This window comes from Meleagris gallopavo, chromosome 21 (assembly GCF_905368555.1).
Source record: "Meleagris gallopavo chromosome 21, MGAL_WU_HG_1.1, whole genome shotgun sequence".
Classification (NCBI taxonomy): Eukaryota; Metazoa; Chordata; class Aves; order Galliformes; family Phasianidae; genus Meleagris; species Meleagris gallopavo.
In genome coordinates this window covers 7640906-7668342 of record NC_139424.1, presented here as the reverse complement: position 1 = coordinate 7668342, position 27437 = coordinate 7640906, and the positions used below count along the sequence as shown (strand labels likewise).

General features: G+C 47.2%; 1 protein-coding gene across 12 annotated transcripts in view; it reads left to right on the top strand.

Moving 5' to 3' along the window:
* Positions 1–27437, top strand: part of BCAS3 (BCAS3 microtubule associated cell migration factor) — a 301052-nt gene that overhangs the window by 272139 nt on the left and 1476 nt on the right. For 4 of the 12 annotated variants that reach the window (XM_085241062.1, XM_085241061.1, XM_085241064.1 and 1 more), the window contains 2 exons: positions 11247–11414; positions 17376–17441. The exons of 1 other annotated variant lie outside the window; for it this stretch is intronic. In XM_085241062.1, the coding sequence (XP_085097188.1) occupies positions 11247–11414; positions 17376–17441 (234 nt within the window). Of the gene's footprint in view, positions 1–11246; positions 11462–17375; positions 17442–18914; positions 27234–27437 lie in introns of those variants that run through there. 7 more of the 12 variants (XM_085241068.1, XM_085241071.1, XM_085241065.1 and 4 more) reach the window with 5 other exon arrangements.

Here is a 27437-nt window from a genome sequence, read left to right as displayed (position 1 = left end):
TCCCTAATCTCACTTCCTGTTTTAGTTGCATCTAAACAAAATCTGGAAGGATCGCAGGGAGGTAACTGGCTTCCAGTGCGTGCCCCTGTCCCACCCCAGGCTCAGACAGCAGGTGAGCAGCTCAGGGAGCGGAGTCCCTGTCTGCCCTGGATGCGGGAGGCCAGCCCCAGCCACTGCTCTCACTGCACCTCCTGCCCTTCTCCTCTAGGAATCTTGTTTTCCACTTTTTGGAGATTTGTGAAACACATGCTCTGGAGGGGTCCCAATTTTTTTTTTTTTTTTTTTTTTTTTTTTTTTTTTTCACAGCAAGAAAAGAATTACTCTTTGCATTGTAAAATGCCTCACGGAAAAGTATGCTCCTACTTCATAACGGACTCGCCTGGCCCAACTCAGCAATCCGCATTTCTCATCACTTCACAGTGTGCTTTTATAGGGTATAAAAGCAGTGTTATGATCCATGTTCCCAAACCGTGCCTGGGCTAGCAGGAACATCCATAAACACGGCAGACAGGCAGCAGAGCCGCGCCGCCATCTCCTCGCGTTGGAGCGCTCCCCAGCATCGCTTCTCTGCTGCACTGTGGAAACCACTTGTGCCTCTGTTGACCTTTTTAATGATCGAAGGTACCTCGTCGTGCTGGTGTGCATAGGAAAAGCTGCTTCTCCCAGGATGCGTTTTTCCAATGTGTTCACTTGTTGCACTTAGAAGTAGTTTTTCGTTTAATGTCCCACTTTTTTTCCTCTCTTTCCCTCGATTTAAATATGTTTGCACACAGAGAGATGATTGTACTTGGCATTGGCAAAGATTTTACTTCATTTCCCCCTTTTCCTTTTTCTCTCAGTCTGTGAAATGGTGATTGTTGTGTCTTTGCTTCACTGCTTGATGGCTGGCTTATGTTTGAACAGCTATGTGCTCCGTTCCAGGAAAGTCTGTCTTTGTTCCAGGGCTTCCAGAGCAGAGGCTTTTTCCACCTTGATCTTTCAGCAGCACACTAAAACATTTGGCAAGTTTTTTGTCACATTTTTTGCTGCTGTCCAGGGTTTCTGAGAGATTCCCCTTGGACAGCTTCCACCATTCAGCTTGCCCACTGCAGGAAGCACCGTGCCTGGATGTAGGCAGCCCGATGCCAGAAGCACTGCGTTGCTCTCAGGTCTCCATCAGCCATTGCCAAACCTCTGAGCTCTCCTTGGCCATCTCAGGAGTGAGTTCCCTCCCATGAGGGCATGTGAGCAGCTCCCACGTGAGCCCGAGGATCCCCCTAATAGTCAGATCTCTGTTCTGTGTTGAGTTCCCCAGAACCTCACGATTAGCCCCACTTCTGAGAGTTCAGAGAGGCTTAATTCTACTGTAAAGCTGTCAGCAGTGATTTTTTTTTTTTTTTAAGATGGATTTTGGTTCTTGTACAGAACTACTTCTCTCTAAATTCCTTTTCAACCAAACACACTTGTCATTTCTCAGCCATTAAAGACAATAAACTCCATCTTTGGATTTTTACATGCTGAACTTAGTTTATAATGATAGATACTTGTTTATAACGCACTGAAGATTTTTGTTAGCTTTCTGGCATAAAAATCAGAATCTTCTCTTTTGATTCCTAGTTATTACTAGCCGGTTTATCCTTTAAAATATGCTCGAGTTATGATTTCAGTAGAATATTTATTGCCCACCAGCATGGCAGGCTGCAGCACTCTGACTCTGTCTCGCCGTGTCCAGCAGTGTGACGATGATCATCTCGAGCTATTTCCAGCAGGCAAGGAGAGTTTGCAGGGGGATTTAGGGATTGCATGAGGACTTAAGGTACCTGATGGAGCTTTGGGTTCCTGTGAGGTTGGATGGCTTTCCTGCTCAGCAAAGGGACTTTGTGAGACAGAGAGCAGCTTTATCGCTGGGTTTAAATGCTGTGAAGGTCTGCAGAGCTCGGTGGCTGCATCAGCCCTCCTGGGAGAGCTTTGCTGATCCCAGAGGAGCTTGGAGGGGAAAGCTTGAGTGGTTCTTCCCAGCACTGTGCAGGGACAGGGCCTGTGGGATCAGGGAGGGGTCTGGGGCATCGAGGTTAGGTGGTGCAGATGCTGAGGTTCCTCTTTTGTCTCTCGCTGTATCCCTGATTCCTTTGGGCTTTCGGTGGCTTCTGGTTGAATGGTCAATCCCAAATTACGTTATAGGTTACACTGCTCCATAAATCACAGCAAAGCATGCCCTTGCTGTCAGTGCTCCAAAATGGCTTTTCCTGAAGGAAGAAATAAGAACGTTGACTATAAAAACCCATTTGTCATGCTTCAGAGTTAGAGTGCGCTGCATTTCATGAGTTAACAGCGCAACATGAATGCCCAGACCTTCCTCTTCCACTTGGTTCTTTTGCTTTTGCCGGGGTTATGTACCCACTTTCTCTCCTTCCAAGAGCAGCAAGCCATCCTCGCCTCAGTCCTCCCTGGGTTGGAGCTGTTGCTGCAAATCGCCGAGCGCAAACAGGAGACGTGGGAGGGTGAACCTCCTGCCCTCTGCATTCTGCCGTGTCTGAGGATGAGAGCGCGATGAGTTAAGTGACCGAAAGCTGTAGGCTAGGACACGCCAGCCGCAATAATTTTTTCACTCCATCATCTCACCTTGCGGTGTCACTCTGCCTTATGCAGCCAGCAGAGCTCTGATGGATAACACAAGTGACAAGGGCAGAACCTCCGGAGCGTGTTCGGAGCAGCCGTCGGGCCGCATGGACGGGGTCCCTCCATCCTGCAGCCATCAGTGGGGATGCAGCCCCGCTGCTGAGAGCCGCCGCGCGCTCTGGCCCTGCTCCAGAGCACATTTGAGCACACCCATAACCTTCAGCATATATATATACGATCATTCAAGTCGCTGTGGCCGTTTGCTTGCTAAAAATGAAGTATATACTTAAGCTGGCTTGCGACCAGAGATTTCAGTGCTTTGTAGGTCCAGTTCTTGTTGGAGCTAAGATAGCTCGTGCAGCTTGGCACGCGCTTTTAATGAAGTCAGAATCAGGCCAAAAAAATTTATCTATCCTGACTTGGAAGGCTTACATGGAAACAAGTTGAATGTTTTTCGAATTTTTATTATTTTCTAAACATAAAATTTCACATTTCCTTCTAGTCCTTAAAGAAACACATTTTCTTAATGTTCTTGGAGGAACATACAGACTTGGATTGGGCCACTTCCAGATCGCCCAGAGCTGGGTGGGGGTGTCTGCTCAGCACTGCACGGCCCCTTCCAACTCCGTCTGGCATGACCTATGCAGGGCACTGACCTGCCCGCTGCCCTGGGGGCTGCACCTCAGTCTTCCATCTCTCTCTGCTTGTGAGCATCACAGCTCCCTTGTTTCAGTGCTCATAGCTCGTAGGATTTGGCTGTGGGTATGTTTGTATGTTCGCCTCCATTCACTGCTCTCCGTAGCTCAGTAGCAAGAGTGAGTTTCCAAAGCAGTTTTGATGTTGGCAGCACTGTGCTCTTACATCAGCCCTGAACACGGGCATCTCTGTCACTCCAGTTCAGTATCAGGATCCATCTCCTGCCGTTTGTGAAGTATTGCAGAATATGAGCAGGGAAGCTGTGGTTACAGCAGGCTGCACACCTGGTATTAGATGCAATTCTAATACACTGAATGTTAACACAGGGAGATTTGCTGCAGAAAGCATCAGAAGAATGGTATTTCTCCTCAATCATGGGTGTCTGGCAGGGAACTGCATTACTGACATGGAAGCCCCTACTACAAAAGACTCAGATACAGTGGTTTCTGCAAAGAGGCTGGAAACCACAAGTGCTCAGTGCTTGCTAACAGCGGGGTGCAGGGCTGGGTGTGCAGGGCTGGGTGTGCTGTGCTGTGCTCCTGGGCAGCAACTGGCCCAGTGCATCACTGCAGCCCAGATGGAGTTGGCCTTTCCAAGCATTACATTCTCTGTTTCTATTACACACAAAAAAAGATTCTCCTGTTACAGAGTGAGTGATATATTAGTATATAGCACAGTTCCAATGTTTTTTCAACACTAAGATTTTTTTAATTCAAACGAAACAATCAGAATTAAATTCCCTGGCTCAGACAGTTACCACTAATTCTCAAGCAATATGACAAATCCTCACTTGTGTCTCAAAGTGTAACATAAGATCTTGGTTATCCGGAAAACCCCAATGAGTTGCCAGGCCTTTCCTTACACATGGGCAGACATGGGCCCTTCGTAGTCTGTGTCACGTGTACATGTGTACATGTGTGTGTTTGCATGTGCCACAAGGTTGATAGCAAGCAGCATAAGTCTTGCTGTTTTCGTAGAAGAAGTAGCAGTAGATACCTCAAGTCCCTCCAGTGGAATTGGGCAATTTCTGCCTTGTGAGATGAGGGCACTGGGGCAGGGCAGGGCTGCAGACTGCCACACAAAGTTGGGAATTGCCTTGTCCTGTGGATGGGAAGCCAATAAGGATCATACCTGTGTATCACAGATGGATCCTCCCTGTGTCTTACAGTTTTTACCAATGGAGTAGAGACTGGAGCATTGTAAAACTGCAGGTTTTATTCAGGTGAGAAGCAAAGTGAAATAGAGGCTAAAAATGCCTTCGTTGAGATGTAATGGAGCTCATTGTGCAGGTAAATTTCTGAGGCACTGTTGCAAATCTCAGCCATCCACTTGCTGTAAGCTTAACTAAGTCCTGAGTCTGTGAGAGTGGGAAATTTCACCAGGAGAAAAAAAGTCGCTGGATTTTCTAATTTTAACTGGGACTGAGAATTGTAAGTATGTGAATACCACAAGAAAACACTTCCAACTCCGCTGAAACTAAAAAGTGCCGCAGATCTCTTGTGAATCCTTTTTTAATGAAATTTCCAGAGCTGGAGGTTGCAGGAGCACCAGGTGGAGTGCCTGGCGTGCAGGGCACGGCCCACAGCCACCCCATACCCACAGCCCCATGCAGAGCCACCCGGCTATGGGATGCCCCATGAGCGTTGGGTTAGAGACACGCTCGTCTCTAGGGGCAGCTTGGCACTGCTTGTAGCATTCTGGATATTTTCCAGGCATTCTGATGTTCCAAAGCTGTAAAGAGTTAAAATAGGCAAGAATCTTGCTATTCCAGAGGAAAATAATATTTTCCCTGATAATTTATTTTATTATGAGAGGGATATTTTGTTCTTAAAATGGTATCCTCCTGCATTGGAGGGGCATCACATCCTGCCATGGCTCTTCGCCTTGTCCTTCCACCAATGTGGGGAGTCTGAGCTTGGCTGTGGCACTTGGGTTCAGTGCAGCGGTGCCACATGGGTGCTTCAGGTCAGTGCTGTGGTGCCACGTGTGTGCTTGGGGTCAGAGCTGCGGTGCTACATGGGTGCTTGGGGTCAGTGCAGTGATGACACGCAGGTCCCTCGATCCCACCGGGCTGGCATGGAGCAAATTTCAGGGAGCGTCCGAGGCAAAGGCAGCTGTAGCAAATGCACTTAATCATTTCTGTTCTGACCTTAGACCAGACGCAGAGCTGGAAGTTGGACGCGTCCTCCGTCAAGGCTCCTTTGGCTGATGGTAACGCGGGGCAGCCTTGCTCTGAGGAAAGGCAGATCCTTCAGAAAGGAGAGTAAAAGGTCAGAGCTAATCCAAAAGGACAAGCAGTGTATGTCTGTGTGTATATTGGGTTTCACATCTGAAATCCAGTCATGATAAATCTGATGGCTTTAGAAACATCTACTTTGATTAATGAAAACATAGTTCCCATAGACCGTGGGTTTCATACTTCAAAGTTCTCCTGGATTTAGGACCTTAGGTTTTGCTTATTCATATAACATGCAGGAAACTATTTTTAAATGAATAAAGGAGTTTAAAAAAAAAAAAAAATAAGGCAAATGTTTCAACATCGGAGGCAGAGATAGACTGGATAATAAGGAGCAAAATTAACAAACAGCAGACATTTTATTATGCATTTTACAATAATGTTTACATTCTTTCCCTAATATTTGTTTTTCCTTGAAAAGATTTATGTATTTATAAAAATATCTCACTGTTCCAGCTCTGAAAATCACAGGCTCTTCCCTCCGTTCGAAAGCCTTCACTGTGGCTGTGATCACTGGCCCCATTCCTGGGCCCAAAACACTCACCCTGAGCCCAGGGTTAACCCTTTGTGCAGAAGGAAGGAGCTGGGCAGGAGGAGGAGGAAGGTGAGGCAGTCCAAAGCTTTCGCCACGCAGACCTGGACACTGTGATGCACTGCCAGCTCCTCGTCCCAACGCTGCGCCTTTGCTTGGAACCCATTTAGAACCAGTGTCAGAGGAATAAGAGGAGTTTTTGTTTGCAAGCTGCTGTGCACCCAGAAGGCACGCGGGAGCCTCGCAGCATCGCTCATCCCAGTCCAGTGGGATTCGAATGTTCACTGCCCGTGATATCGGGCACCCAGCAGAAGGCTCCGTAAGCGAATGCCTTTGCAGGAGACAGAGCTGGTGAATAATGCTCTGTTCATGGCAGAAGTGAGCGGTGCTGAAAAAAACAGTGGGAGGGACAGTGGTAGGGAAATAGAGTTCCTCGCAAAGGCTCTTGCTTCTGCCGTCGTGTCCAGGGGAAGCGGTCAGCACACACACCTCAGTTCACAGCCAGACATGACTGAGTTGTTGCAGTTTGCCAGCCAGGACGTGCCCTGCCCAGCAGAGATCAGTACAGGGCACTGCAGGTTGGAGCATCCCTTCCCACCGCAGCCAGGGAGGGGATCTGTGCAGCTTCCAGGCAGTGCTCCGTGGCATTCCCCCCTGCAGTAACAAACTCGTGGCATGGAAGCAAGTTGGCAAACCCTGTAGGAAAGTTCAGCCACTCATATTTAAATGGGCTGTTATAATTTGACTCACTGCTCTGGGCAAGGAATTTCCATGCGTGGTTCCTAACATCCCGTAGGGCTCTCGCTCGCAGCTGAGGCGGTGCTGGGCAGCTCAGTGCATCCCCTCTGCTCCTCCATGTCCAGCACAGCAGCACCCAGCCTCATCTTCTTGGATGCATCTTCCATTGCTTAAAATGGACAGATAGTTTCCTTTGCTGTTTACTCAGTTATTTTTGCTCACACCTATGTTGCAATATGCAAGATGAGGCTCAAAACTGTCAAGCTCTTTAATAGAACCATTACTGTATTTTTGGAGAACGTTCTCTTTTTGATTTACTGTTCCTCAGAAGACAGGAAATGGAGCTACTTGATTTCATACTTTAAACAAAGCCGTCCAGAGGTTTAATGAAAAAAATTTCCCCTGGCTTTCGAATTAAAGCGCTATGGTGAAAGATTTAGCTTGGCTGTTTTGACTTAGAAAAATAACATACTAGAGGCATTAAAATCTTTTGTAAAAATACTTTTTAGCACTAGATTTTTCAGAGGAGAAAATAACCTGGTTTTCTCAGCCTCTGTCGCTAAGGCTAGCTGTGAAACAAAGGGATGCTTCCAAGGCTGGGGTGTTTTTCTTTCCTTCTGTAGAATTTATTTTCCTTTTCTATTAAAAGCCTTGAAACAATTGCAATGTGAAAGACAAATCCTGTGCTTCTAAGCAAGGTAATTTGGTATGAGTGATGGCAGAGCCTCTGCCATTAGGACAACGTGAGGCATGTTGGGCAGAAGGATGCAGGGCCCAATCCTGCACTGCAGCATTCAGGGCAGCTCTGCTGGGAGGCCGACATCAGTGGGAGGACACAGGTGGGAGATTGGTACTGGGAGGAAATGGGTTTTAATGGGAAAGTTTTGTGCATGGAGCAGGATCAGCTGGGAGTATTTGGGGCAAGGGAAAGCTAAACACGCCAGGATTGCAACACAGCACTTTCAACCTAAATGTTTAAGCCAGGGTTTCTGCTTGTTCCCTTTGGTTTGGTTTGACATTGGTTTGTGTTTGTAGTGCAGTGGGTCTGGGAGGCAGGGGGGCATGGCACAGAGCAGCCGATGCTCTTCATTTCCACCCGATTTCACCCTTAGTAAATAAGAGAGAAGGAAACATCCTGCCAGCCTGAAAGCACCAGGCCGTGGGGTGAAGCACTCACACACGTTTAGTCGGTGACATTTTTTTTTCAGTGAGGTTTCACCAGGATTTCACAAGTAGCTGCTTGACTACAGTAGCACCTGATTTGCTTTGAGTTGTTTCTGCACAAATTGCTGCTTGTAGGTGGAACTCGCTCCACCATCGTTTGCCAGTTTTGGGGACAGCAGAAAGGCCAGGTGTCACACAGCGGGGTCGTTGCACCCATGGCTGGCTGTAGGGTTTCAGCAGTTGGTCGGGGACGTACCTGTAGCCACCTGCCTCCCTTCAGCCTTTGTAATCCCAGGTCTGCAGGCAGTGGGATTTGGGGAGAGGGACGCTGCCCTGGGACTGATTTGTACACTTCCCTCTGGCCGACGATGAGAAATTTGATACGTTATCAGCTGAGATGCTGGGACTGACAAAGGGAGAGCGAGGCAGCCAGAGAGAGATTACAATTTAATAAATAGCAAAGATAGGGTTAGCCACTATCAGTTTAAGTTTAATACCATTAGCCCTTGTGCTGGTGGTAGTGATGTATGTAGGACAAAGCACCCAGAGGCTCTGGGGAGTAACCGGCCCGTCTGCGGTTTCAGGCACTTGGCAGGAGAATTTCCCAAGGTGTAAAAATACCCAGGGTGAATCAAAATGATAAAAATGATTCCTCTCTGATACATCTGCCGACTGTTGGTGCAGCAGCAGGAAGAACAGGAAGAACCATCCTAATCAGTCTCGTTTTTCCCAAAACAGATTTTTTTGTTGTTTTTTTTTTATATATATAGGAAGGGCACGGAGGCGGTGCTTGATGCTGTGTGGGACCTGCCTGCTCTGAGCAAAGTCCCTTTCTCCCACAGCAGTTGGGGAATTGTCACAGGACACCCAGATGGGAATGATGCTGCCAGACCTGTGCTCGTAACACGGAAAGGGAGTGCAAAGGGAGGGAAGATAAAAACCCGAGAGTCAGCAGCCTTTCGGTTTTTCACAGAAAGCTTTCTGTGCAGTTAATCCCTCCAACCTGCATCTACATTAACACTTGCACCTCACACGTTGTTGCTAAGAAGTTTTGGCAGCTCCTGGCCCTGATTGCAGAGGTAACGCTACACTTGTCTCCTTTGCTCTCACTCAAGTATCTCTGGAACCACAGACCGGCACTCTACGAAGTTTCTCCTTGTACACATATGCAGTCAGCTTGGCAGAGCTTCAAAAGCCATTTGCCTTATTATTCATATGTCTGCTTATAGGAGCAGAAATGCTCCCATTTCTCACTTTCAAAATAAGAGCAGACCCCAGCAGAGAAGAGATTTCTCATCGGTGTTTCTGGCACAGCAGTGTGAGCTCATCACTGCCCTGCTGGGTGTGGGGAGCAGAGTTAGAAGCCCCCGATAGGCAGGTGGGCACATGAATAGCCTTATGGAGAACACCCACAATCAGCAGGCTTCTGAGGTATGAGCAGAGCAGGGTCTTGGGGTCTCACAAATCCCTATGAAGGATGACTTGAAAAAGGAGGCCTCAAAAAAGACCAAATTTTGCATTTCCTCCTGCAGCAAGGATAGCTGACAACGTGGAAAAGTTGCAGAGACTCAGACATAATAGAAATTACTTAACCTACTCGCTGCATTTTCTCAAACAAGCTTCAAGAACCCTTGCCTTTAAACAAATTAGGAGACTGAAGTAACCTTATAAATCCAAAGACTCATTAAAAGTTGAAATATTTGGTCATTCCTCCTCTCAGTTCAAACTGGGAATCATCCAGAGTTCAAGTGCGTGTATCGCACGAGAGCCACGGTCCCATTTTGTAGAGGTCCATTTCAGTGTTGATGGTTTTCTAGTGCCAGGAATCTACTCTGCAGCCAGGCAGGGAGATAAATCAAAGCTGTGCGCGCTGATGAAATTCAGGAGCCAGAAGTCACCATTGCAGCCTATATAAATCCCTGGATGCCAGCCCTTGTGCTTTTGTCCGTGCCATTAGAGTTCAAAATTATCTACCCCTCTTTGCTGATGTATGGATTAACCGGCTGCCCGAGTGTTTACTAACGGTTATCACCCGGTACTTTGGACGTTATCAGAGGAAGGGACGCCTGCCGCAGGGCTCGGTCTCTCACCCTTTCTATTACCACCTGTCAGTGGCAGAGAGTGTGCTGTGAAGCTGTACAGTCACAGAGCACAAGTGTAGATAGTTTCTGACGGCTGATCAAAGGGGAAAACCAAAGGCCTGATAACAAGGACGTGTTTCATGTACTTTTAACTTTGAGAAACATTGGCATTTGCATTTTTTTTTCCCCTCTGCAGGCTGGCAGAAACCAGGCACAATAAATGCTGCATATTCAGTTACCTAATAGTGGGGTAAATGGTATGTGCTTGAAGCAACAAAGCCTGACTGCAGCCTTGCTCCAAGTGGAAATGGCTTCAGAAGCCTCCGCGGAAGACTTGCTGTATAACAAAGCAGAATGATTTTAATTTGTACTTGGAAGTGATCTTGAATTCAGAATCTAATCTTTGCATTCGGCAGAGCATTTTATAGTGCTGTGAATGAGGTAATAACTGTAAGCCAAAGGGTTCCTTTCGGTGTCTCTGTAGGCACATGCGCTCCATCGTAGCCAGCATCCTGGTAAAGCTCTGCTGATGAAAGGGTCTCTGTTAGCTCCAGTTTCAGGTAACGTTTCCCAGTGCAGGGACAGAAAATCCACACAGCCAGGCTGAAAGCAGGGCTCACTATTTTCCTTCAGTATCTATACCTCAAGCACCAAACAAAGCAAGCAAGCTGGTTGCCTTTCTCTCGCTGGTGCAGCTCTGCACAAGAGCAAGAATGGGACAGAAACTGCAGTTAGTGGCCAGCAGAGCACAGGGGAAAGTGCTCGACAGCAAAGCAGTGAAAGACAAATCAACTTTCAGACTGATTTCTACGTGTGTAATGTACTTAATAACCTCTACAGGTTTTTTTACAATTCCTGATTCTCTTGCCATTTGCACTGGGGTCATTATTCTGATTGCAGTGACTGGTTGGAGTGCTGGTGGGGTCATTTTGCTGGTTGCGAACTTCTCCTGGCTCTCACTAGCAAGAGACCAGAACTGTCTGTGTTTGTGATTTAACAATTTAGCTTAAAACTTCCAAGTACTTGGGTCCCTGTTTGCTCCTCCGGTGCTGTTAACACCAACATATTAACTAACATGCAAAAATTAGCTTTTCAGGAACTCCAAACGCGAGACCTTCTTTCTTTCAAATGCCATAAATATTATAGATGGAAGTGCTGTGGTCCCAGGGTCTCCCGAACATCTCCCATTTGTTTGTTGAAGGTGCCTTTGACCGGAGCGTGACCCTGCTGGAGGTGTGCGGGAGCTGGCCCGAGAACTTCGGTCTCCGTCACATGTCTTCCATGGAGCACACTGACGAGGGCCTCCGGGAGCGCCTGGCCGATGCGATGTGCGAATCCCCCAGCAGGGACATAGTGGGATCAGGAACAGGTACAAAGAAGAGGTGTGATCAGAGATCACGTACATCTCACCCAATGGTGATTTTTATTTTTATTTTAAGCTTTGCTTCTCTTTTTTCTCTGCGCTCTACCTCTGACTTTATGGGTGTCTCGGTGTGAGAAAAGTCAGAAACCACTGGTAGGTCACATAAACGTAGTCACGGAGGCCTGAAGGGACGTGAAATAAAACGCTGGCTTTAAGCTCCCTGGCCGTACTGCGGTGATGAGGATGCTCCTCCCTCCCCAGCCAACACAGGAGCATCGCCAGGCTCTGTGCAGATTGCTGCCCTTGCCCACGCTGATCCAAACAATGTCATAATTGCACACATCCTAATTTTGTGTCCTGAATAGGGCCGTTGTGAAACTGGTTCCGTAATCCAAATTAATCCATCTTCATCAGTGTCCATTATATTGATAAATTATATCATCTGTTTAAGTAAATGGAATGGCACATCAGAGATTATGCTGCTCAGAACAGGCCCAGTGGTAAGAGATGTTCGGAAATGTGAAAGCTCAGTTATTGTGGTTTTATTGTCTCCATTAATTTTGACTTGTGTTAAAAATGCCCTCTAGTAAAAGGTCTAGGCCCATCTTTGATGTGTGCACCGTTTGTGCTGTGACCAGCAGCTCACAGCGATGGTAGCTTCTAACGTCAGCTGCCAGCTCACTCGTCACTCTTTTGGCAGACTGCCTGGGAAGGAGGAAAGGAGGAACTCAAGCAGTAATGTAGGGGTATGCCAACCCCCTGACATCACAGAAAGGCTGCGTTGGGCAGGAGCTGCTCTTCCTTGCCCTGCTGTGAGCACTCTTAGCTCTGCGCTGCTCCAGCTGGAAGAGGCTCAAGGGCTTTCCCATCAGGGCTTGTCCCTCACTTTGCAGCTCACAGAATCGTAGCAGGTCAGCACACTGCTACCACCTCCCACCGACTGGAGGAGATTGAAAATCAGCAGTTTAAGTCCCTGCATGTAGGAGCAGATAGCAATAAGCAAGCTGCCACATAGTGCAGAGCACCCTTTCTACCCCAGCTTGTCATCTTTCAAACTCTTTCCTCTGTGTTGCTATTGCTGAAAAAGATACAGTCATGGGATGGTTTAAGATTTAATATTAACAGAAAGGTTGAACTGAACACTAAGTATGGGTCCCAGTTACAAATCTGGTGCATGTTCTCAGTAGCTTGCTGCCCTGGACAAGGCACTGAACATGCCCATGGTTGCTCCATCACTGCAGTGGGAATAGGGGTGCCTCACGTTGCAGGTGTGGAGTTTAAGAGGCTCCTGTTTCCAAAGGGCTGTGAAGATGGAAAACCAGGCTGTGCAAATAGAGAAATGCACTTATTTCATTACTTATTGACCCATACTGTGAGCAGAATGAACTTCCTCAGATGGATTGGCTCCCCTCAGGTTGGGTACCTTAGGGGAAAGGTAAAGGGAATAATTTCTCTGGAAGCTGAAGCTGTCTAGATGTGACAAGTTGAGGTTACTGACTGCCCCAGAAACTTTATATTACACTATAAAACAAGGACTTTGTCAGGGTGTTTTCCTTCCTGTATTTTCCTTCCATTTTCACCAGTGCAAGCCAGCTGACACCAGTGGGTGCCAACTTCTTTGTTCTAAGATTAGGCTCAGAATACTGCAGGTGTAAAGACAGAAGGGGACTGTTTATAGAGATGCCATCAATCCGCTAAGATTTCCCCCTGCTTTTGCTCTAGACACATAAATCTTCATCATGAGTGTAGGATAGATGCCATCTCAAAGCAGCAAATGTAATCACCATTGCACAGTAGTGAGTAACATGAGCACTGACCCAGCTCACCCCATCCCATGCCCTGCTCACACTGACGTTATGCTCTGTGTTCTTCTGCCTGTTGTGGGATTCTCTCTGTCACTAACGGACCTTATTCTTAGGATATGGGCATGTGGTGACTCAGTGCAGCCGAGAAAACCTGGAGATAAGGCTGTGAACTCCCATGCCCTTTCCACTTCCATTCCCTAGCAGCTCTTGAACTGTTCTTCTTAACCAGATGCCCATAAAAAGTACTCTCCTGCTCTGCTGATACCTGGAAAGCTGCACTTGCTCAGGGAGTCTGTTGCTCATGCAACATGCGTGACTGCACTCCCGGCAGGCTGCCAGCGGCCGTTTGTCAAACTGGGGATCGCATTAAAGCGCTAGCATCTGTCTGCTGCTTAATAAATGGGAAAAGATAAGTTTGGGGGTACATTACCCCTGCTGCAAAGAAGAGGTGTCTTTGTTGGCTTCTAACAAGTAGGATAGTTTTAACTTCCCCCAAATCACTTACATGTTAACAAGCGCAGGCTGAATTGAATTTATCTTTGGAAAACATTCTGTTTTCTGGCCTAGCTCTTCCTCCTTTGGATTCCCTTCCACCCACTCACCTCAATGAAACGATAGCAAGGAGCTCAGCAGAGAGGATGCCATAAATTTGCTTGTTGGTAGTTGATTTCTGTGTTGGTACTGCTTCCAAAGACAGTAATTACATTTCTACATTGGACTCAAAATTATGTAATTTATGGATCTCACTCTAATTATCCTAAAATGACTTACTGTAGCTTGGAGTTATGCATGCCTTTAACCCTTATTTGTGCTCCTTTAACTCTTTTTAGTCCTTAAACACATTAGTGGAATTTACAAAGTCTTTTTTGAACTGAAACATAGTTAAATATCTAACTCTGAATGTGAAAGTACGTGCTTGCATACTGCTCAGGTCCACAGTATGGACAAAATAAAAATGGGCAATTGGATGGACACTGAGACTTTATCAAGTGCTCAGCTGAGCCTGACATGCACTTAGTGGCAAGAGATAAATAGATTCTTTTAATGCCTTAACTGTTAGGACATAGCTGACACGTAGATTTATATAGTAATCAGGGCTGATATGCGACAGTAGTGCAGAGGAAGCGCATGCTCATAGTACCCAGACCACTTTGGGAAGCAGATATTAATGGTATCTTTGTTCCTTACCTACCCCATTGCATTGCAAAGCTGGATCAGCAACACCACACTGGTTCAGCGCCCCAAGCTACTGGCTGTGGCAGAAATCACCCAAAAGTTGGTTATATAGGAAACATCAAGCTGGAGGACACAAAAAGCATGAGTCCTAATCCAGCCTTTGCAAGGAAGGGGAATTAGATGGCCTGACAGGTCCTTCCCATCCCTGACTCTGGCTAGTTGCCAAGGTCTGTCGGTCTGTGGATGGGAGAAGAATCAGGTCTGGAAAATGACCCCCAAAAAGTCTACTTTCCTTCTGACCTAAATGATAACTCCAGCCATCCAGCTAGTTGACTTGATTGGGAAACCAGCTTTGCTCCATGTTATGCAATTATCCAGACGACCCATGTCTATCTTAAGTGGAGTCTGCTGTACATAAGCTGTCAGCCTAGATACACATTTAATTCCAAAGGAGGCATAAGTTGGCAAAGATGCAAAAATATGTTTTTGCTGTTTCACTTTCTGCCAAACTCTAACTGAAAAAAAAAAAATTGAAAATCTACTCACCAAATGTTAGCGGTCAGTGACCTCTTGCTTGCAAAGCTTTGTTTTCAAGCAGCTGCATGTTTACATTTGCAGTATAGTTTCTGAGTATGTGCTGGAGCTCCGCACTGCATTTTCAATAACAAAAGCAAAGCTAGTATTGTGATTTATGAAACTTTGCTTCCAAGGGACAGTTCTCAAACTGGACACGCAGAAATCTCCAGTCCAGGAGCCCAAAAATGCCATAATCAGTAAATCCTCTTATGTAGTCCTTCAACAAGTACCTTTCTTACACTTTCAAATGCACTGTGGTCATCTCTCGGCATAGTACTGAAAATCAGCTGTAACATGGGGCCAGGGCTTTACAGTCTGGTGGAGAGGATGTGTTCTGAAATACACCCGTGGAGGACAAGTTCTGCAGCCCCGTTTCTGTGCATGTGCTGAACCTGACAAGACAGATTCCTCTTGCACCTTGCTGCTGTTGTGGTTTCTTCCCATAGAGGTATAGCTTGGGAGGGTCTGTGTACATCCCAAGAACCCGAATTCATGAAGTCTTTGACCACATCCATATTAGGCGTAGGCTGGCCTTAAAGAAAAGCAGTGGATCTGAACTCCCTGCTGCAGAGCAGCAGAAGGGAGCATGAAGCTGCGGCTGTGGCCCTAAGGAGAGGTGCTCTCTCAAGCTAGGTGTCAACCTAACTCCACTGTGCTCCACTGGGTGTGCTCCGCTGTCCCTTGGCTTAGCAAATCGAAACCTATTCCCTACATCTTTCCAGGCTTATTACTATGAAGCATACAGCACAGTGACAGCAGGGTAGATTTCTTCTTCAGGAGGCTTCATACAACACCCAAGTTTCCTATGGAGAATTTTCATGTATACAATAAGTAAACATCACTGTGCAGGTTACTGTCAGGACAGGCAATGCTGCAGACTTTGTGTGCAATGCTTGTGCTGCTGCAACTGTCAGCCTCTGCTTTTTCTGCCAGGATCACTCGAGTTTTGCATCTCACAACCCATGCTGCTGGTTCTGAACAGGGAAAGATGCAACTGTGGCACCATTGTGATGAATAAAACCCACAAGAGCCAAAGACTCGCTACAACATCTAAAGCAAGGTCTTTCAAGCCCTTTATATAGTTTCCTTTGGAAAAAAAAGAAAAAAAAAAAAAAACCTATTTATTTTCACTTTCAAAACCCCTGAAAACAATGTCAGCTACCAGCAGTGGCACGTCAGCGGCAGCCGAGGTGTGAGCACAGCAGAGCCCTGCGCAGGCCCTGCGTAGGAACCTTCTGGATTCCTTCCAGATGTCATCAACAAACTCCTAATGCAATGAAGGAGGCTCATATGTTGAAGCAAACTCTTTAACCTGATTAATGGGGTGTAAGTAAGTGGAGCTAATTAGAGTTGCTGGTAGGGAATGCCTGTCCGAGCACTGGGAGCCGCGTTCAGGCCGCTCTGGCTCCCGGCCGCCACACAAGGCCGAGCTGTGGCTGTCCCTCAGATGGTTGCCACGGCCCAAAGCCTCATGCAGCTCTTGGCATCTCCGAGCTTGGCAAGCAGAAGCTTCACTTGGTGCTTTTCCTTCCTTCCTTTCTTCCTCTTTTCTTTCCTCTTCCTTCTAATCTTTTTAAGGTTTTTTTTCCCCTCTCTCCTTTCAGTTGGTGTCGGTCCTAACTCAGACATGGGGAATACAAGAGCACAGATCAATTGGTTTTCCCTTTGAAAAGCATTTCTGCAAAGAGATTTCTGCATAGGTTCAATGCAAAATCAGCTCAGGCAGCAAACACAGTGGCATATCAAATAACATTGATGCTAAAAGCAGCCTTTGAACTTTCAGAATATTCATCCCAGGGTCAGAGATTAAATTACCCCCTCAATTAAGTCTAAGAGCTCAATGTTCTTCCTACAAAAGGTTTATTTGGATGAGACTCTTTAAAAAAAAAGAAAAAAATGAAACTTCAGGGCTCTTGAGGAGCCGCCATTTTTGAAGTGCCAGATGAGAAGAGCAGCGTTTGCACTGCACACATCTCGATGTGCTTTTGTCGCTTGTTTCCCACGTGCAAGGTGCAGCAGCAAAGGCACCAAGGGCTTCTCCTGCCCTGCCCCACTGCGGGGCTCTCGGGGCCAGAGAGTGAATTCAGTCCCCCGCTGCGGCCCAGCACCCAGCTCAGGGCTCAGAGTGGGATTTCCTCCGGGTCATACGTCCTTTTAGTGGGAGGGGGAGGGAATGTCGATTCCACAGATGTCTGGTGTGAATTCAGGTTCATTGCTGCTTGTGGAAAATAACTGCTGGTGTTTCTGAGGGGCACGCTGATTCTGAGAGATGACTCTGATTTTCTGCTGTTTGATAACAAGTTGGTCGGCTGTGCTTATTTCTTCTCGCTCGTGGTTTGGGGAGATTCCTTGTATCTTTCTTCTTATTAAATCAAGACACTTTTTAAGAAATATTTTATTTTTGATACAGAAACAGCCGGTGAAGTAGCAGTAAAAAACATCACCACAAAGAGGCACATGGCTTTGAAATGTTTTGGTATGTAACATGACTGTATTGTTCTCAGGTCTGAACTTCTGCACAAAGGCTATTTCTCCTTGCTATAAAAGCAAACTCTCTGTCAGGTTTCCAAGGGTTACGCACATAGCGTGGTCGTAGGGGAACAAAACAAAAAATATCTAAGTGTTTCAAATCATTTTGCAAATAACATTGTTCTGTTTCTCTCCTTAAATGAACAAGAGTTCCTTTGATTTTTTTTTTTTTAAGTCAAATTTAGGATTCTGCTGTTCAGAGCAGAGAGGTCACAAGGCCCTAATGTATTTAGCATTGACTGCCCTCTCTTGTAGTGCGTCTATTAGTCAGTAATTTGATTTGTACCTATTCATTTGCAGTCCCTGCAGGAGCTCTGAGCTGGCCCCAAGTATAATTGGTGCTGTCTCTATTTTTACATCATTAGATTAGCCCCGACTCCTGGCCACTTGTTGTCTGCGCTTGTCTGTCCATTTATACAACCTAATGTAACACAAAATTCATTACTGATCACATTACTTTCAACTCTGAAGCCAGCTTTGTGATAAACATTTTGTTAACCCTTTCTTGCCAGCACACAGACCTGAGGGATAAATGCACTTTCCCTTTGCAGAAAAATCAATACCATAATAAAACAAAGTGCAGTCACATTTCTAGATTTGTCATTCCTCCCAGAGAAAGTAATGGGGAGAAACAAGCACGAGATGACTAAATGATATCTGTACCCAGGCATCTCGGGCTGCTGTATGCGAAATGAGCTCAGCAGTGTCCTTTCTGCTGGAATATAAAGAAGTGACACCAGATAGGGCCAGCACTCAATTTAAAACTTAATTTCTTACTCATTGTTCTGCAAGTGTTTTAGCTCTTCTGTGCAGGCTGTAATCGGGTTATGACATTATTGGAACTGGACATTTTTCTTCCAGTGCTTTGTCTTCAAGTAGTTAACAGAGAAACAATTCCCTTTCTCCATAGAGATTTGTTATTATGTTGGGGTTTGGTTTGGTTTGGGTTGTGGTTTTCCTTACTAATGATTAAGCAAATTAGTTTTCCTTCTGCAATAATCCAGCACTTCACAGAAAAATGTGCAGCTTCTTTCTGTCTAGCTTGGTTTTGCTCACATATGAGTGTTTTGCTGAGCACCTTGTAAAGCATTAAGCATTTTGCATCACTGAGGCTTTGCTCTTGATTTCAGTGGGAGCAAGAGGAAAGCACGGTAGGTATTCATTTAGGGCTGATTCTTCAGAGAGCTGCACATCCTAACAGCACTGTTTGCAGTGTCCTGACCGTGAGGTGATGCTTTGATGCTTATTGTTCAGAGAGGTGTGGTTTGGTGCATGCAAAAGCTGTGGATTTTTAATGGTTTGTTGTTTTTTTTTTAATTGATTTTCTGTTTGTACAGCTTGGCTTGGGACTCTCTTACTTGGGGATTTCTAAATATTTAGAAACATTTCTTAAGTTTTTGTTAAATGTTCCCTTTAAAAGCTGGAGTTCTGAAGCATGCCCCACGTCGAGGAGACCTGCACTGAGCAGGGTGCGGGAGGCGAGACGGCCACATGGGATTTTTCCATCTCTAATTTCTGTAATTACCCTGCTGTTCGTTTTACAGTCTTCACGTCTTATTTCTATGTAGGATTCAACTTAAGGCAAGCATGTATTTCTTAGTAAGTAAAGACCCCCCATCTCCCACCGTGTGAAGCGGGTATTTTCACAGCTGTTTGTGAGCCAAAGCTTGTTGCAGCTGCTGACGTGATGGCAGAACGAGGACGAGACAGTTCCTCTCTGTCCTCCCAAAGCCAGCAGCCCTTGAGCAGCTCTGGGACAGAGGCTGGGGGTGTTTTGCTGGTTCGGGGATGGTTGGGCACGCTCTGCTCCCATTTCTGCTTGCTGTGCAGTGCAGATCTGCCATGCATCTGGTGTTAACTCTTTGAAAGTTTGAGCCTTTTGTTATTCGAAATGGCACGTGGCCAATCTGCCCACTCCTTGTCCTGCCTATGTAGGACTTCAGTGTCACACCAGTGCACAGGAGGGCATCTCCTATTCCCTTGGTTTGGGAAGCAAGATGGCTAAAGTCATGGCAGAGCTCTCATCAGGGGAAACAGGAGAGGAAACTGGAGCACAGAAACCCATTTCTGCAACAAATTGTTAAGTAGTCAAGCTTTTCAATAAACGCTTCTTGTTAGAGAGATGCAATGAAGGATGAGTCACCAAACAACAAAATATACACTAACACAGCAAAACTCCCGTCGGTAAAGTCCAGCAAAAGCTGGAGCAATTAAAATGTTCCAGCGTGTTCCAGCCCTTCAGCCCTGCAGCTCCCAGCCTGCAGAGATCCATCGCCACATCTGCTGCTTGGCTCCAGGAGGCAGCAGTCGCTCAGCAGGCTCCTGGAGTGCCACCTCGGTGACTCTGAGGCCTTCTTCCATCCGTTTGTATCATTTCCTATCATCATACTGTGTTCCTGCCATCACCTCTCATCACCCCCTGTGTTTCCCTAACGGAGTATCAGACAAATAGTAACCTGATTGCTCTGATAATCTAGCCTCGCTATCCGCGTTGGAGTCTCAGAGTATCAGGGCTGGGGGCCGTGTCCTTGCTTAACAGCTCTGTTGTTGGCTATCTGATGCTTGTCTGGTGCTGGTCAGACAGAATGCAAGGAGCAGGGAGAGGCAGCAAGGAAAAGAAAGGAAAAAAAGGGGATTTTTGCTGGGACAACATCTGCATTGCTCCCATGGGGCAGGTTTGGTGGCAGCCCCAGGAGCAGGCAGTGCTGCGCCAGCCCACGGCAGTGCTTGGAATGCTTAGCTCTCCTGCAGGTATCTATCCTAATTCACAGTATGAAAATATTATCTTTCCTTCCATTCCTAGCCAGCTGTCTCCCCACCATGGATAATACATAAAACGGTAGACTTTTATTCATTAACATTTATGGGAAAATGTTAATATTAAACTGTAAGTGAAAAGCCCTATCTTATTGAATTCTTCTGCTGTGTTATTGGGAGCCTAATTACATTTTGCATTTAAATAAAAACCAGATGACGTTCAGGACGGTCAGGCAAGCATTCTGTAAGTGAGAATTTATCTTGCGATCTGGGTAAACAATGTCTCATCATTTAACAGTTATTATAAATAATGGGTTTTTAAGCACTTTGCTGGGAGTTCATATTGGCTCCACACGGGTTGCTCTGAGAGAATCTCCGTGACATCTTCCAGGCATCCGGTGAGGAGGAATCACATCCTCAGCTCACGTCTCAGGCTGCAGCAGTTTTCATCCTGCTCTCCTCTTGTGAACATTTCGTGCACAGCCCCATCAGACCTTACACTGCCTGCTGCCTTTTTAGTGAGATGTTCTAGCTCATGTTTCAAGATCACCCTTGCAGCCAAGATAATGTATTCTGTGGGGGTTTTTTTGTATTTATTTGTTATTTCCTTGGTCGGGGACTTTCTTAGTATCTGCCCAACACATGAACTCTGTGTTCACTTCAAAACCCAATGGTGTTGTGAAAGACAAAGGGTCAGTGTCACTTCTCTGACCGTTTCCAAGGACATTTTTCTGGGAAGTACACAGCAGTGTTGGCAGCCAGGAGCAGCCCCAGGTGAGCAGGATGGAAGCAGTGCTGGTTTCCCAACCAGGTGCAGCTTGAGATTCCCTCTGAGACTCTTCTGGTTTTCTCCTACCCCAGAGCACAGCATTTCCCTGGAGGGTATCTCCCTCCTGCACATACCTCAGCAAGCAGCTCTTCCCACTGGCTGCTCCATCTCTGAGGCCGGGCTGCCAGGTGGAAATGAGGCATGGTGGCAATAATCAAAAGGCAAATTAACCCAGCAGCCTTCCTGCATAATCTGGAGGCAGCAGTGGCAGATGAACTCCACAAGGACAGGTCCTTAAACCGAAATCCGGACTCGAGCTTCAGTATTTATGTCTAACATCAGGATTTGAAGCTAAATAATAATGCAGGGTGACCAAGAGCCCGAAGCAATCCTATGAGCAAGGAGTCCAGCAGGTGGGCTGTGGTTTTCCAGCTAATACCCAATGCAGGACTTGATTTTAAGAGTGCACCTGCAAGCTCTGAGCACTCTGTAGAATTGGGTCTGTTCAGAAAACAAGTTTGCTTAAAGCAACATCATCTTTAAAACAATTGGCTAAATAGACTGAATGAACTGGAATTGCTGAGATGTTTGGAGTTTCTCAGTGGTGCTGAGATCTGCTCGCAGGCGATGGAAGGGGGAGACCTCTGCTCCATAGGTTCCCACCTGAGCTGCTGGGTTGGAAAGCCCTGAAGTGCTTGGAGGAGCAGACGAGGCTCATCGTGGTGACATCATTTGTGTGGCTGTGTGCACTTTAGCACAGATTTCTGATTTGGACCAGCTGGGCATCTGCTCCCCCTGAACATTCAGCTTTTTCCTTTGAATCAAACCCAAATTCCAGTCCATTCCAGCTTCCTCATCATCATCCCTCTGCGCTGGGAAGAGGGCCTAAAGCCGCTCAGCAGCTTCCCTCACTGTCCAGAGATCCACCTCGTGTCAGAAGTGCTACAAGTGATGCCAGAATGATTAGCTTTGTAATATTATACTTTTAAAATGAACTCAGCAATGCGTTTTTGTCAGAAGCACATAATTCTCCCGACACATGCGAGGTGCACACGGGGGGCATGCACTGCTGTCCTCTCATCGCCTCATCTTCCTCATGGTGAACTTATAAGGAAATCCAGTAATCAAAGCAACCTTACAAGAGGGGAAGAAATCGGTCTTAGACATGACATGGGAAGAGGTTTATCTCCTCCAGAACTCCCAAAGGCTGCGGGTGCCGTGGACTGCAGGCATGGTGTGTGCTGCGGGGCTGTTAGGTGTTGTGAACACACAGATTGCATTTCCTTCCTGCTTCCCTTTGTGGAGGCAGAGGCTGACAGAGGGGTCACTATTGAGCAACCCGTAACCCTGGGAATGAGAGCCCAAACCCAGGAATTTTAATGCAGTGATCTCTCAGTGAATGCTTTTGGTCTGACCCGCACAGATGTGCTGCTTGCATAAGTGAAGGTGCACAATCGTTCTGCCTAAATATGCTCACAGATGTGTGCTCTGGCCTGCACAGGGAAGTGTGTGTCATGTGGTGGGCCTGACATCAGCAACATGCTGCAGCTTACAGAGTGGGATAGGAGTGAGTGCCTTTGCACCACAACAAATGAGTGTCAGCATCCCCATGTTTAAAACCCAACTGGAAATCTTGCATGAGGAGCTGTGGGCGTACACCGTGAGCACTGGCCGCAGAAATCTGTTCTCTGTAACCTTTCCAGTTCTTGAAACTTCACGTACTGGCTGCAGTGGGCGACTCATCCTCCTCAAGTGCCATTTAGGTAGGAAAGTACCCTAACTCTCTTCCCAAAAATATATACAGCTCGAAGGATCTTGAGATTATTTTTTGAGAGCTCTGCTGTGAAAGTGCCTCTCACGGAGATTATTGTCTCTCTAAATGCTCGTCCTTTATCTGGTGCACTTTTCACCTTCCATAAAACGTTTGGCGTCAGGTCTGGCAGGATGCCGAAGCCTTGGGGCTCATGCTGCATGGATTCCAGAGCTGTGGAGCTTTTGGGTTTCTCGTTCTAAGCAAAAAACCAAGCTTTTTTATTATAATTATTTTTCATAGACCTTTTAAAGAGTTTTGTAAATTCTTTGAAAGTTCTCACATTGAAATCTTTTGTCGGTATCTCAGCAATCTCTCCGTGTGTGGAGTAAACCCAGCATTTCTGTAAGCTCAGTTCTGTGCGTGTTGGATGTTTGGCATCCTAGCGTTGAAATAAGGCACTTGAAATGAAATGCACAGTCTCCAAAGGGCTCTGATGTGCAGAAGTCTCAGTCTTCGTCCCCCTGGTGATCCCCTGCCTTCCATAGCCCTGCTCTACCTGCTGCATCCTGCACCTGCTTTCCAAGATGCCAGCTTCCATCTCCAAGTGCATCATGTTAACAAACTCTACGTGGACTCAGCATTAGAGTTACCATAAGGTAGTCTGACAGCACCTAATATTTTACATAGGCCATGGAGCTTCAGAGGAGCTGTACAGGCAGGGGTTGCAAGTCTTCTTGACTTTGCAAATTTAATGTGGGTGCTCCCGTGGTGTCTCAACATTGTGAAAAATGCAGCAGGATGAAATGCTTTTAATACGGGGGTTGATTTTCAGTGTTCAAGTGGCATAGAGCTACATTTGTTTGGAAAAATGAGTTCTCTGGAGCAGATCTGCGGCGGCCACATGGAGCACTGCAGGGAATGGTCCCTGAGCTGCCCCCACCTGAATGCAGGGAGAGCAGGTCGAGTGAGCTTGGAGACATGGCAGTGATCATCCTCCTTTTTAAGTGTGAAAAGAGATCTAATGAGTGCTCAGTGTTTGCACTTCAATATTTAAGCTCATTGTGTGTCAGCGTACCCAGCCCTGCTGGTCCTGCTGCAGGTTGAGCAGGGCCGTATGCTGAGCTCCCTTCTCTGCATGATAGTGCATGGCAAGCAGCAAAATGAAAATGTTTAAGCAACCCATTCTTTGGGGAGTGTTGTGTAAATTGCGAACAGCTTAAGAGATCCTCAGGACTTGCACTGTGTTAATATAAACTGCCTTTTAGTGTTCACTCTGTATAGGGTCCTTTTGAATGAGAATCCAGATGGCAGAAGATACATAATTATTATTCATTACAATTAGTAAGTAACATTCGGAAGCCCCAGTCTGCTCTGCAAGTCCTCTGTGCTGGGCATTGTGCAAATATACAAGTAACAATTAGTCCTTGCTGCAGAGTATTTTACAATTTCAGCTCCAGAGAAGGAGGTGAGAGGAACCTGAGCATTCATCAGGGAGCGAGGAGCAGGCCATGGCTTGGGGCACGTCTGCAGGGAGTGCTCTGCCCGGGAAGGAAGGGAAGAAGTTACCTGAGATTGTAAAGCAGGGCTCTCACTTTGGCCTTGTAGCTGCTGCTGCAAAATGTGGCTGGGGAGAGGCACAGCATGCCTGCTGCTTCCCCAAACATAGCCCATGGGAAGTGCCCACTTTGCTTTGCACCCTGTGCCCACCCTGTGCCCAGCTCACATCCCACATCCACCCCATGCCCGGGGAAGCTGCTGCCCAGCAGCCCTAGCTCATAGGGGAGCCCAAAAACTTCCCAGAAATAATTGCGATGAATGACAGCACCCAAATCAAGGAGATGCGAGCCCTGCCGGCCATTACCCCGCTTCCTGCATTCCTACTTGTTAATTGTATAATTCCTAACGAGTCTTGATGCATCCGATGGACTTTCCAATACGTGCTCACTCTGACGCTTCCTCCCCTCCCCTCCCTCCCTCAGCAGAGACCTCGATCCTTTAAAAACCCCATCCTTAAAAATCAGAAATACTCAGCCCAGAGAAAGGAAAAGGGAACTTGACATTAGTTGAGCTTGAAAGGCTTGGTGCTGTGAAAAGTGACTGACGTGTGAAAAGAGGCTACAATTAGTTCTTTCCCCGAGCGCTCTCCCATTCAGCGCAGGGTCACTCCTTCAGCGAGCCGCAGCTTTGAGGGTAATGTGTTGTGACAGTTTGAGATGATGAAGAATAATTCTTGTATTCAGAGTTGCTGCCGCTTCCCCGCTGCCCCGACACATCAGGCTGCTGTCGTTGGATCGCTCATCCCGGCCAGGGCTCGCACAGCACTGGGGATGAGAGGGGAAGGGTGGCTCTGGTGGCACGGGGGGTTCCGGGAGGGTCTGAAACGGTGCGTGACCGCCTGGTGTAGGGGAGGGGGCTGAGGAGAAAGGGAAAACCATTAGAAGAAATAATGCACTGGAGAGGAGATTTTTGAGTAGGCATAAAGGAGATACCACGGCTTCGAGTGGACCGCTGCGGCGAGAGCACAAATCAGAAAGGCAGCATAATTTATGAGTGTTCCGGGCAAAAGAGGGCTATATAGATTTTCTTCAGGCATTGAATTAATGCGCCATACAAGATGGTTTCACATTTAGGCTTGGCAGGACTTTCTCCCTTTCTAATCCGTTGACAGTTCCTAGAGCTTTCTGGAAGCGACGGGGAGTCATCGTGCCCCCACACCCTGAGCATCCCGGGCTGCTCCTCCTCCTCCTCATCCCCACATCATCTCTGGGCTCTGGGGAGGCAGCATGGCTCAGCTGCCAGTTCAGGGACAAGATCACAAGGGGTTGATGCTGCTGCTGCTGCTGCCCGGCATCACACTCACAGTGGGCTGTGGGGTAACAGCAGCAGTTCCCCCTTTGCAGGCACAGTGCTGCCAGCTGCCCTGCAGTGACTCTCCTCATGGCTTCAGCAGATGTTGCTGCTGCTGCTCCTTCATCTTCTTTTCCTGTCTGTGGTTTTTTCTCCTTTTTTTTATAGGCCCAGGCAGAACTCTGTGAGCCGTTTCCTCCGGGGACACGGGGCAGGTTTTAGTATTTACGTTTCCAGTATTAGCATCTATTTGTATTTGTGTTTGTTTTTCACGGGCTTTCGAATGCCTCGGGGAGCCATTTCTGGGCCCAAAATCATGCAAGTGCTGGTCTTCTCACAGTATTTCATTTCCTTGATGGTGGAAACGCAAGGAGAAGAGCAGGTCTCATGTTATTTTGACCCCATGAATAGCTCCCAGGGGCCCCTTTCTTCCTTCTCCCACCCACTCTCCCCCCAAATCAAATATTTAGGTTTCTGCAAAGCCTGACTTCTCAACCCTGGTTATCTTGCTTCAGCAGAAGCAAATTGCAGTTATTACAAAATAGCCAGAGAGTCTATAAGGCAGAATGGGTTTGATACGATGCACAATTTGTTGGCTACCGTACAAGTTCATTATAGTGCATCATAAGCAGTTGTTTTACTGGTACATTTAAGGAAGTTAATGCATCTCGACAGTGTGTGCACAGGGGAGCGCAGACACAATAACCCTCAGACATGCTGGGGCCGAGGCTGTCCGTGGCAGAACTCAGCCACAGCTGCACAGCCCTCACCCTGCACCGCATCCCCAGCTCTCCTGGGTGTGTTCCTTCCCAGCGGGCGTTCTCCTGGCACACAGGGCTGGTGGGGTCACCTCCTTCCAGCGGTGTGGGGCTGTGCCGTGGTCATGCTGTTGGGCTGCAGTTCAGGTGTGGAGGCTGCTCCCCTCCGAACCCAGAGCAGGCTCTAGGGCTGGAAAACTTGCCTGGCAGCAGCCAGGGGAGCTCTTTGCTCCCATCAAAGCACTGTGCCCATCCTGTACCTCTCAGTTTTCCCAGCTGGCATCAGCCTCCACAGTGCCACCCCCTGGCAGGCCCCGCAGAGGTGATACAGCTGCCACAGCCCCAGCACGCAGCATCCCCAAACCCCATCCCGTGGCCAACAGTGAGGCCACAGTGATGCACAGGATGGGATGGAGCGCGAGAAACACATCCCTGCTGCCTTTTGCTTCAGTTACTGCAAAAACAACACGAACCTGAAAATCAGTTATAGCCAAAAAAGAGCCACGGGACATTGGGAGCAGCTTCACAGCATTAGGCTGGGATGCAGTGAGCCAGTGCTCTGCCCATGGCTACCCGGTGCAGACGGTGACGTGGGGTGGTAACCAGAGCCAGCTGTGCAGGGGAGAGAAAAGCGCCAAATCAGACGGGATAAGCACAACATTAGTGTGGGATACACTGCTCAGTTCTGATTTAAATTACTGTTTTTACTTCCTGAACTCATGGGAGAGTGAGGATGTGAGGAAAATGAAGAGGTTTATGCATGCACATTCCTTAACGAAACACTGGCGTGGAATGGTGATTAATACAGCTGAGGTAATTATCGGCGCTGCTTGGAGAGTGACCCATTTCCTGCAGGTTTGTTCTCCATCTACCCTGGGCAGGCTGTCCCCACTGCAGGGCACTTATCCCCACTGCAGCACCTCCAGACACAGGGTTGTGTCTCCCAGCCCTGGTGGTGGCCCTGGGAGATGCTTTTTGTTAAGATGACTTTCTGCTTTTGCCATACACTTTCCCTATGGACACATCCCTTATCTCACAATCCCATTGCAGTGAATGTCT